General features: G+C 40.0%; 1 protein-coding gene across 1 annotated transcript in view; it reads right to left on the bottom strand.

Moving 5' to 3' along the window:
• The window catches only part of SH3YL1 (SH3 and SYLF domain containing 1), a 34,326-nt gene that overhangs the window by 4,699 nt on the left and 17,175 nt on the right, over positions 1-12,452 (bottom strand). Inside the window, exons 6-10 of the mRNA XM_047098332.1 lie at positions 12,309-12,421; positions 11,270-11,398; positions 9,278-9,446; positions 8,540-8,618; positions 2,593-2,649 (exon numbers count right to left, since the gene is read on the bottom strand). Coding sequence (XP_046954288.1) covers positions 2,593-2,649; positions 8,540-8,618; positions 9,278-9,446; positions 11,270-11,398; positions 12,309-12,421 — 547 coding nt within the window. The remainder of the gene's footprint in view (positions 1-2,592; positions 2,650-8,539; positions 8,619-9,277; positions 9,447-11,269; positions 11,399-12,308; positions 12,422-12,452) is intronic.

Raw genomic sequence — 12,452 nt, 5'->3', positions numbered from 1 at the left:
TGTAACCCATATGCAGCCAATAAATACATCTGGCCCCAGACATAATTCAGGAGAGGAATCTCAGCCTTTGGAAGGTCCATTTCAAGGCAGGCAGAAGTAGGAGAACACATCTTTGGTTTTGTGACACATTTAATGTAGTGAGGAATTGCATGGCTGATTTAACTCTCACACCCACATAGCCTCAGGCCAGGTGTGGGGTCTGTCACTTTGGGGACCATGGTCTCTGGAGAAGAGTCAGAGTCAGTGGTGAGTGAGGCAGATAAGGCCACTAGGTGAGGTCACCAGACATGCAATTCTCAAAAGGTAATGTCTGGGCATTTGTCACGACTGGGTTGTCACGACTCGGGGGGGGGGGTGCTACTGGCATCCAGAGACTTAGTTCCGGGGCACTCCTGGCCATCCACGCAGCACAGGGTGGCCCCTGCAATGGGTGTGCCCAGATTGTCACTGCAAACTACTGGGCGGATAGGAGGCAGGCAATGGATACTGACGTCGAAGGACACAGCCTGTTGCAGAGACTGTGGACCTTCCCGGTTGTCTCTGTGACAGGCCCAAGCAGCACGTAGCCGGAGCCTCCAAAGGGTGCGAAACAGAAGTACGTGCAGCTTGGAAACTACTGCTATGCCCAGCAGCCCATGCAGAACTACAGCTTGTCGGTGGGCATGGGACAGGCTAAGATGGGGCCTGGGTGTCCTGGTGAATGGGCTTGAACCTCAGCTCAGGCCTGTGCATTGTGACTTTTCTCTCCAGGAATGCTCTGCCAGGATGTGAGAAGGTCCTTGGCAAGAGTTTAACTGGTTTCACAGCTGCTTTTTAAACACACAATAATGCGAAGTTTTATTTTAAAAATAGACTTTTAGCCTTCCCTTTCATTTTTTTTCTTCAAAATATTTTATTTGGAGAAAGGACAAAATAAATTAATACTAACCTAGTGCCCGCTGTTTGTACACTTTAACTCATCCTACCCTCAAATATAAAAACAAAATCCCACCAACCAACCAACCACGGGCCGGTAACGTTATCCTTGGATCACACAGCTAGTGATGAAAGTATTGAATTCAAGTCTGAGTCTCCTTCCAGAGCCCACTCAGGGTTTTGTTTCTTATAACTTGACACTTCCCTCCGTGCCTTTTGGGGGCTATTTCTAACATTCTCTAGGCACCTGGGCTATGGGCATGAGCTCTAGAGATCCCTAGGAAAGGGCTGCAGTCCCCACTGTCACCTTACTAAGCACCCCTTGCTAAGTCTACAGCGTCTGTCATCCCTTGTCTTTCAGCGTCCCTGCTGGGCCCCCTCCCCAAGCAACTCAGCTTGTCTGTTGACCTCAAATGTAAGAACCCCTTTAATTGCAGGATACCTAAGTATGGGTCTAAATCTAACAGTCTTTAAAAATAAAAGACCACAATATAAAGTCTTAGATGTTTATGCCACTTGGGCATAAACATTTATATGTTGACCCCTTTTGCTTCCAAAGGATGTGTCCAAAGGTCACATTTAACACTCTCGGTAATCTCTACCATGGCTGTAAATCACATTTTCAAGAACAAAATACATTTTTTAAAACCTGTCAGGGTTTTTTCACTATGCCTGAGACCACAGCACAGCGCTCTCCCAAAGTCAAGCCCAGGCCATCAGACTGGCTCTGAACACAGACCTCTGCATCCACTCCCTGAAGGGAATTACCTGGGAGAGGATGGCCAGAACTGGGCTCCAAACAACTGAAACCAGGCTGGAAGAAAGAGGAAAGTCAGAAAATCTAATCTAGCAGGAAAAGGTTGACTTCTGTTCAAGGAACTCTGCTTAAGAGACATTTTTGAAGTATCTTTATAATTTTTTGTTAAATGGGTACTTAGTTACCTTGCCAATCTGTTTCCACCACACAGATAATGCCCAGGTAGTTTGCTTACCCAGGAGTATATGGTTCTGTGATTCCAGTGATACAAGATGATGTGAAAAATAGGCTATTTTACAGCTGGTTAACCTCTGCCTTCACTGTGTGTCCCGTTCACATTTCTAAATAATTGCTTACTTCTTTCAAAGAACATTTTCTAAAGATTAAAGTAAGACAGGTTGAGGGACTATTTTTATCACAGCAAATCCTAATGAGTTTTATGAAGTAGCTCCCAATAATGGCAAAATATCTGAACACGAAAAATTTTAAAAATCCTTAAACATATAAAAATATTCATGGGGCTAAAACCCAGAGCAAATGTGATGATGACGAAGCTGTAATTCACAATGAGCAAACTTTGTCTTTCTTTCCTGACAAGGTTTTACAAGATCCTGTAGTTCAGCCTCCGACAAGCCCGTGGGCCCTGGAGCCAGCTCCCTCCTGAGCCAGGCGCGTCATACCAGGTGACTGTCCCTCCTGGGTTCCCCACCACGCTGCTAATCTCAGATTACAAGCAAGTAAGCGAGCAAAGCCACAGCATTTTTTAAATGAGGTACTTTTCAGAATAACGTGCATATTCTATAAGTCAAGGAAGTGATGTACGCCTTCCTAGAGATTTTTACAACCTGCCAGATTAATTAGAAATTTTGTGATTATAAGATCAATGTGAGTAATTTTTAACATGTAGATATTTTATTTACCAACTCTCTCCTGATAGCTGGAAAGTTCAGGGTACAGCTTATATTTGTTTCCATTACCTGCAAAAAAAAAAAAAATAGAAAACTTATTCACATATATTAAAAAAGATAAATAACATAAAATATTAGCATATATAAAATAGCCAAGAATGCCTAATCTTGCCCTTGCAAAGCAAATACTTTAGTATATGTGCTGCTGAAGCGAGGACAACAGAGCAAATACTTTAAATTGCTCAGTGATAGAACTCTCATTATTTTATCACCCTTTAAATCAAGAGGAGCCTGAATAAACCCAGGAAATACACTGAGCATAGGCAGAGAGTAAATACGTGATATGCACATGATCAGAAGCACTACAACTCACGACCTTGGACATATATGTTCATGGAAAATGCACACACATCTGTTTTCCAGAGCAATCATAAAATACCTGAATTCAAAAAAGTTTGTAATCCCCAAACCAGTGATTTTAAACATTCTTGTTTGCTTGACTCCTCAAATAATTTTTAAGCAGCATGTATTCACTTGCATATTTTTAAATTAACACCTAAAATTGCTCAACATAAGCCTAAAAGTTTTAAAGGGCATGCTTTGTGGCATATTTCAATATCAATTATTTAAATTAAATAATTACATCTCTCCTTTTTGGGATAACAGAATATAAATATCACAGTAAAAATACACATCATTAATACTGTATCTGTACTCACCATCGTGAGTTTAAAAAACAAAGTTTTTTAAAAATTTGATTTGAGACAGAGAGAGAGCAAGCATGAGTGGGGGGGGGCAGAGAGAGAGGGAGAGAGAGAGTCCTAAGCAGGCTCTGTACTGTCAGCACAGAGCCCAACGTGGGGCTCGATCTCACAAAGCATGAGATCATGACCTGAGCCAAAATTAAGAATTCAGTGAAAAAAGCACCAAGCTTTTGCAGATATCAGAAATTATGTAATGCTCATTTTAACCTTTTAGTCATATTTCCATTCCCTTTGTCCCACAGATTTTAACTTTTTTTTTTTTAACATTTATTTACTATTGAGAGGCAAGAGAGAGACAGAGCATGAGCATGGGAGGGGCAGAGAGAGAGGGAGACACAGAATCGGAAGCAGGCTCCATGCTGTCAGCACAGAGCCTGACACAGGGCTCGAACTCAAACTGCGAGACCATGACCTGAGCTGAAGTCGGATGCTTAACCGACTGAGACACCCAGGCACCCTGTCCCAAAGATTTTATACTAATATATTAATATATTTTATGGAACAGTTTCTACAACAAAAATTTGTACAGAAATTTATTTTTTAATTTTATTTGAAGTAAGCACAAGACTGTTAAATAATTTCTTACAGATCGAGTTATTATTGTAATCATTACTGGTACACAATTGACCAAAATCTTAAATATAGTATAAATTTGTTAACTTACTAAACAGGAAAGTAAATTTTTATTTGAAACACAGCTCGATAGATGGATGAGACTTTAGCTCATTAAGCAGGATGACTATTTCTTATTTCTAGAATGACAGAGGTTCAACGTCAAGTTGTATTTTAATATTCCTTTTTAAATGTATAGGTGCTATGAAGGCTGGTTCTTATAAAAACTAGAGAGGGCTAGAAGGATACATTTTACAGCAATGTAACAGAATTATTTGATGCTCCTTCTGAGAGAGAGGTCAAAAAATCACATGGTTATCTGTAATTAAAACATAATAATAAAATATTTATAAGATAATAAGATACTTTTATAACTTTCTGTTTTGGTGATAGATAGCTACGTGATTCTTAAAATAAGCAATATATAGTGATAATACTAATTACTGTTGTTACATAAGCTAACACGACAATCCCATCATCCCTCTTCAGTTTTGTGGAAAGCAGAGAAACAAAGAACCACTGTCCAAACGACTCGACTTGCTACTCCTCAGTCACTCACTAACTACGTCAGTATCTATATTTCAGATTACATCACCATTCTTACATTTTGGAGACAATGTAGCACGGTGTGATTTGGATGACTTGGGGGTTACTTTTCTTACTCAGGTGTGGAACAAAATCCCTCAGGAAGGCCAGGGGAGGATGGCCTGTACGTCCCGTTGTGAACGGAAATGGCTTTCAGAAGGAGCATGTCTCGAGCCGGACAGTGTGTCTCTCACACTGTTGCTCTCATACCCTAGGCAGTGTCGGGTACCCTGAGGATACAAGTACAATTTGCAGGCTGCGGCCTAAGAAGCTTATGACATAAGAATATAGAAATAAACATTGGCAGCACGGGGAAGAGGGTATAAATATTCCAAAAGGATCTAATTTTAAAAACTGACTAGAAATAAGAGATTTTGGGTAGTGATCAGATATAGGACAAAATACATGCAAATTAGGACTTTCTCAACATAAAAATAAGCACTCCAAAATAGAAATGGGAAAGTACATTCCATTCACCCAGCAAACCAAAATTATAAAGTACTTAGGAATAAATTTAACAAGAAAGGCACAGACACTATGAAATCTTAGGAGTGACAGAAAAATGCCTCAGCAAATGGAAAGCATAAAATGGAAAGATTATCATAAACACGCCAAATGAGCTAATTTATATGTTATTGTGATTAATATCCCAAGTCATAGAATTACTCTAAGTTCATAGCATTATTTTTTGTAATTGCACATTGCATACTGCAGACCCCCTTATCCACAGCTTTCCTGTTTCACAATTGCCTGAGGTTAACCACAGCCCAGAAGTGGCTCATCCTCCTTCTGATTTACTGTCAGAAGGTCAGAAGAAGCCTAATGCCACCTCACAACTGTGTCAATCACCTCACTGCGTCTCATGTGGGCATCTCATCACCTCCCGTCATCACAAGAAGGGGGAGAAAAGTACAAGATATTTTAAGAGACAGAGAAACCACACTCATAGGACTTTTATTATAGTACGTCATTGTAATTTTTCTATTTTATTATTGCTAATCTCTCACTGTGCCTAATTTATAAGGGAAACTTGATCACCGGTGTATGTATAGGAAGAAAAACATAGTTTATATGAGGTTCAGTACTATCCATGGTTGCAGGCATCCACGGGGATCATGGAACTTAGCCCTCACGGATAAGGGGGGACTAACTCTGCATGAAAAACAAGGCCAACAGACAAATGATTCATGTAGAAAAAAAACTGTAGCCCGAATGACAAAGTGTACAAAGTGTACAAATGTACAAAGTACAATGTACAATGTACAAAGTGCTTCTACAAATGGAAAAGGCAACAAATACTCCAACAGAAAAAAATCGACCAATGAAATGAAGAAAGTTTTCAGAAAAGATTGAAGACAAAACTCCAGCAATTATATCAAGAAACCTTTAAGTCACTAACTGACAGGGGCAACACAATCCAAATAAAAAGGAGATATAACCAACCCTAACACATGCAAATACTCTAACACTAACAGTGGTGAGGAACATATATGATGCAGAGAGCTACAAGTGGGAGAGTGCTTATGGTGGGCAGTATATGTATATGTAGTGGGCACTGTATATAGTGGGGAGAGTGCATGCTGGGAAGCGTATACAGTGGGGAGTGTGCGTGCTGGGAAGTGTATACAGTGGGGAGTGTGCGTGCTGGGAAGTGTATACAGTGGGCAATGGCTGATGAGACTCTGTAGTAGTAAAAACTTAAAAAACAATCTACCTAATCTGTTGAAATTTAAAAAATATGTCCTTTGACTTACTATATCCATTCCTGGTAATTATCTCCAAAAATAAATAAAGAAATAAATGAAAGTACCAATATGTAGACACACAAATTTACAAAGATGTAAATTGTGGAGATGGTTGGCATGGGAAAAAAACTGAAATAATGTCAACACCTATCAGTAGGAGAGCAGCTGAATAAATAAGTTTTTTGCCCCATGGAATATTAAAAGGCCATTAAAAAGAATTAATTGGAGCTGCACCAGTTGATTCAGATGTTTCCATGAGGTGTTTTTCAGCAAAATAAATAAAACCCACAAGCAAGATAGAGTAAAACATGTATAATATGGCAGCATTTTTACGAGACAAAATATTCTTTCCATGTGTATATATGTTCTTACACATGTGTCTGTGAGTAGGACTATCAAAGAAAGATACATGTGGAGAGAAATACAGATGTCTACACTGCATGTTGTCAACATAGATTTCCTGAAATGAGTATGGGGGAGGGCACCATGTGAGTTAGGGGGTGAAATGAAGGAAAGGCAGCAACTCATAAAAGAAAAAGAAAATAATGCATCAAAAACCATCTATTATGCATTTATATAAAATTATATATGTGAAGATATGTAATTAAGAATTAAGATTCTGTTTTTTAATAAAAAACTTATTTTTATAGGTCAGATTTAATTTTATTAAAAAAAATACTTATTTGTTTTTGAGTGAGAGACAGCATGAGCAGGGGAGGGGCAGAGAGAAGGAGAGAGAATCCCAAGCAGGCTCCACGCTGTCAGTGCAGAGCCTGATGCAGGGCTTGAAGTCACCAATTGTGAGATCATGACCTGAGCCACAACCAAGAGTCAGATGTTTAACTGACTGAGCCACCCAGGTAGGTGTCCTGAGATTTAATTTTTTTAATGTTTAGTTATTTATTTTTGAGAGAGAGAGAGAGAGAGCAAGAGAGAACAGGGGAGGGGCAGAGACAGAGGAGACAGACAGAATCCCAAGCAGGCTCCACGCTGTCAGTGCAGAGCCTGATGCAGGGCTTGCGCCCAAGAACTGCAAGATGGTGACCTGGGCAGAAATCAAGTCAGAGGCTTAACTGACGGAGCCACCTAGGTGCCCTCATAAGATTTTTACACATGCATCTTACAGACATGTATTTTCCTAGTGAGGAGACTTCAGAAACATCATGTATTTTAAGACATAACTACAGAGGTCAAATTTTATGTAATCACTCAGCTTTAAAATAAAAATAGACTCCAGTGCCCACATCTTGTTACTCACTGGAAATATGAGTGTACGCAAATTAATCACCTGAACATGAATCAGAAATAGACCATCCCTACTGAAAGAAGAATACGGCATCCCAGGAGACAAAGGAACAGCCGGGTCACACAGTAAGAGTGGGTAATAAAGGACAGGTTTGGTTCCTGAGTGTCTTCCAGGGAGGGGACATGTAGGCAAGCTAACGGCACAGCCAGGAGCCAGCATGAGGGCGGAGACTGCGTGTGGGTCGGCAGGTGAAGGGGCGGTGGATACAGAGCCTGAAGGAGGGGCCATCCTCCTGCCCTCTAGAGCCTTTGACACTTCTCCTCCTCCTCCCAGACCTTATCACATGCTTCCTTCTGGTGATGGCAGTTACTTCTCCCCATGGGACACCTCCTGTACTAGACTGAAAGTTCTTCAAGGACAGGATGTAAGGTGGATTCATCTTTGTACTCGCAAAAGCCACTGCACAATGCTCTTGAATAATAGTGGATCACTATATGAAGCATCACCTCCTTTACCATATTGCTAGGTACTGTTACCCTCTGTGCCCATAGAGCAGAATTCCAAGAGTGACTGTCATACAAACCATGAATGGAAAGAGGGATGGAGGCCAGAGCCTGGTGCTTTAAACATTTAGTCTAGTTTAAAACCAGCCTTATGAAATCCTGAGCTCCTAAGAATATATGGCTTAGATCAATATTCAGAATATAAATCTATGAGCATACAAGAAAAATGGCTTATTTTGTTCCTATTTCAAATCAGCAGGATAGCAGTCTTTGGAAGAAATGACAAAATAAATGAGAAAATGTTTAAAGATAAATCTTTGTAAATTAGAGAAAGCCTCTTCTGAATGAGAAGAAGCTTTCACAAGTTACAGTCATGAGAATACCTTTGTATTTAGAGGAGTCTGAGCGTTTGTTTTTCTCTTCAACACATTTTAGTTCTATTTGATACTAAAGTTTAACAATTGTTAATTATAATTATATTTGAATTACGACAAAAATATTTACTTTGGGAGCCAGAGTTCAGCGGGACTTGTGCAGATGACTGCTGTGGTCTTGACAATGGTTTCGGAGGTAATTCTTTAGCCTGGGAGGGACAAAAAAATGCACATGATTTTAAAATACTTTATTACCATGGAGCATGTGAGGCTTTTTTCTTCTGGAGAATGTATGTGGCCTATTTTACCCCATGCACTTATTAACGAAGCACCCTACGTGAGCACAGGTAGTGTGCTTCGGGCCACACTCAGCTGAAACGGACGCCACATGCAGGGGTTGACAGTGGGTGCCCTTCTGTACCTCGCCTCATCCAGGCACCGCTGACAACCTACGCGGGCACAGCCACCTGGTGACTGGCTCGGCAGCCCCTGGGAGGCCGTGACAACGTAGGCTTGCTGTGGCAGCTTTCGTGCCCTGTGATGGGGATCAAGCGACTCCGAAGGGTGTCGTGGAACTTGGTGCGCACGATCGATGCTCGGAGGCCTGAGACCTGTGTGTCAGCAGCTACCGTTAGCACGGCTACTGGTACAAAGTCCTCTCCTCAGAGACGCAAGTATGGAAAACAACCTATGTTTCTCCTCGAGGTTTGTACAGATGACACATCAGAGGTGTATGACATTTTCACGAGGACTTTACGCAAATAAGAGTATAAGGGAAGTGGAGTCGGTTATCAGGAACCTGATATCAAGGGCAGAATATGCTATTTCCTGCGACTGCTAAGAGACACACAGAAAAACCACGCATTACAGCAGGCTTCCTCTGTTGCTTTGCTGCTTTTCTTGCGTTGATTCGCTGCCCTTCATTTTCATACTTTTCAGTAAAGGAATCGAGAATCTCATAGAGATCTTCCGCTTGAGCAGGCCGCGGCATGTCTCCAAATAAAATGTCATAAGCTCGGATGTCTTGACAATAAAACCTAATAAGGAATATCAAATCAAGAACATTTATAGACATAGAGCTTTCCTAGAGCTGAAAGTAGGACACATACCTGTGTGTAGGGATATACTCACATCTAATACTTCACATATACTATTTTTCCAACACTAACTACAAGCTATAACCCGTTAAGCCCCTAAGTTCACTCCCCCAAGATCATCTGTAGAGCCAATCACCATAAACAGTCTGATACACATACTCTTTCTCCAATAATATAAAAATCGAATCACATATATAAACACATCTATATAAAGACATGTATGCAAATACATCTACGCTTATGCGAATATACCTACAAGCATATACATTTTTACAGGCTTTTATTTTTTAAGTTTCTTACAAAAATGGGGCCAACAAATACGGCTTTGTAATTTCTTTAAAACTGTTTATTTGCATCAAAACTATATAAAGATTTGCCTTACATGTTTGGAAGCCCTGCAATTAATTAAGAAGTATGTTTGTTTAGTTTATCCAGATTCACGTGAACTTTAGTGAGAAAGTCTTCTGAAGGCCTGAAATCAGAAGTTTCTAAAAGAATGCTTCAAAAACGAGAAGTAGAAACATCTCTCTTGACTTTATAAGACACAGAGCTCTGCAAATCTTTATTTTTCCCCACTCCTCCTATTTTCCAGTTTCTGTGGCTTACACTGAATATTGTCACATGTGCTTATTAACTCTTTAAAAAATTTTTTTAATGTTTATTTCTTGAGAGACAGAGACAGACAGAGTGCAAGTGGGGAAGGGACAGAGAGAGAGAGGGAGACACAGAATCCAAAGCAGACTCCAGGCTCTGAGCTGTCAGCACAGAGCCCAGCGCGGAGCTCAAACCCACGGCCCACGAGATCATGACCTGAGCCAAAGTTGGCTGTTCAACTGAGCCAGCCAGGTGCCCCAGTGTGCTAGCAAACTCTTGAATGAGCAGTAAATTTTGTGCAGATTTTCCCTGGAAAGCAGGCAGATGAGGTTGGGGGGCAGGGGTTCCTCCGCTGTAACCAGACAGCACTGTCGGCTCCTGCCAAGCTCCCAGCTAGTGGGGTCTCTGCCTGCCACGTTCTGAAGGAAGTTTCTCTTGTCAGTCAACCTTTTATCTTCCTCTGAGAAGCCAGACATGTTTTAGTGGCGATGTAGAGAAGCAGTTTGGGGAAAACTTAGCCAGATGCCAGTTTAAAGTACAAGTTCTTCTCCACCTGTCAAAATACTTCTAAATCCGTGTTTTAAAAACCAAAATTGATCTCCATTTTATGAAAAACAACAAAGGCAGAGAGTCATAATAGACAGCCTCTCATAATGAGGAATATTTTGACTGACCTACAAGTTGTAACTTAGGTACTTTTACAGATGTTTGAAAAATATACTGAATATGATACAGCCAACTAATACAATATTATGTAGCCATTAACTTACACTTATGATTCTTGCAATGCTGGATGGAAAAAAGGATTTGCAATTCTATCTATTATGATTACAATCATATGTGGCAAAACAAGGGAAGTTATGCTTAGTGAAACATTGTCGGGCAATAAAGCCAACTGAGCAGTGTTCATCTCAAAGGGGTAGAATGGGATTTTTTTCCTTCCTTATAATTTTTTGTGTGTGTTTTCTAGATTTTGTCTAAGTACCTATTGCTTTATATTGAATCTTTAAATAAAGAAATAGAGTCAAATGTTGCATATTCTTAAAATATGTTCTTAAAAAAGAATATACGAAATTACTCTGTAAACTCCAAAGAACTGTGTGAATCTACGACGTACTATTTTTCTCATCACACTTTCCTCAAATTAAAACTATTTGGCTTGCACTTACTTTCGATTAGTTTCTTTCCTTTCAATCAAACAACTGCCTTCTAGAGATACGCCAGCAAAGAGTCCTCTAGATTTGCAGTACGTGAAGACGGCGGCGGAGCTCCGTAGGGCAACATTTCCTTCCAAATTCCTGTGAAATGCAAGGTTTTGCAGGAGAGAGCCAGACTGGCAAGAGGACCGATCCTAAAGACGACTATCTGAATGGCACTGCACTTCTCCCTCCAAAGAGTGACATCATTCTAATCTCAGGCCACTTGTTTTCATTCATTACTTCCTATTGGCCTGAGCTAGATGTGTTTAGAGTGGTCTAGAGCAAGGACAGGGCAGGGGAAGGACTTGTTATTTAAAACCATTAAAAAATGATGTGATAATACAGAGGACCACCTTGTACCCAATTCATGGAAAGTTGATAATTACCAACCTTGTCTTCCTTTCTTAAAACAGCAACGTACATTTCAAGAGTCCTAAAGACTGTGGGTTCTTTTTACACTGACTATTTTCATGGAATTTAGAAACGTTTTCAGAGGAGTGTACTGTGTTAGCTTTTGTAAACAGTCTGAGCTTTCAGAATTTCTAAATTGCTCAGTTGACCCCAGAATAGTTGTTTGTTAACCGAGAGGGAAAATGCAGCATATATACTGTAAACATCACGCCAGTGAGACACTTTCATTTTAAGTTTTCACTAGTTTGAAGACAAGTTTTGTTTTCTTTCTTGATCAATACTGTCTTTTATCAGTTAATTCAATTTGACCTGGCTCCTTCAAAGCTGAAAGCTACATTTTATGTTCAATTCCAGTAGATACGATGGCCTTCATTTCTGAAATATTTAGTTTCCTTTTGTGTGTTCTAGTTTTAAATTTTCTCATTTTATCACACTGCCTATGTTTTCTATTTCTTCTAAAGAGCCTCAAACCCTCTGGGACATATGTAAATCATGAATCAGTTTCATTTCAATTCAAAGTTCCTCCTAATGCAAAACTGTATAGTTTTTAAGCCATTACTCTCCAACAGCCGTTCAGAAACTATGTCGTAGTACTCACCTTCCCAGGGGCCCAACTGCCACAGTAAAATTCCCTCCAAGTGTCAGGTTACCACCTTTTGCAAAAGCTTCTACTGCTCTGTCATAATTCAAAATTATTACCAAATCTGATACCTGAAAATAAAAAAAGCCCATTCATTTAAGA

The sequence above is a fragment of the Lynx rufus genome, unplaced genomic scaffold (assembly GCF_022079265.1).
Source record: "Lynx rufus isolate CCGP_SWC_20201006 ecotype Redwood Valley unplaced genomic scaffold, mLynRuf1.p SCAF_47, whole genome shotgun sequence".
In the NCBI taxonomy this organism is placed as follows: Eukaryota; Metazoa; Chordata; class Mammalia; order Carnivora; family Felidae; genus Lynx; species Lynx rufus.
This window is presented reverse-complemented; position numbering and strand designations above follow the sequence as displayed.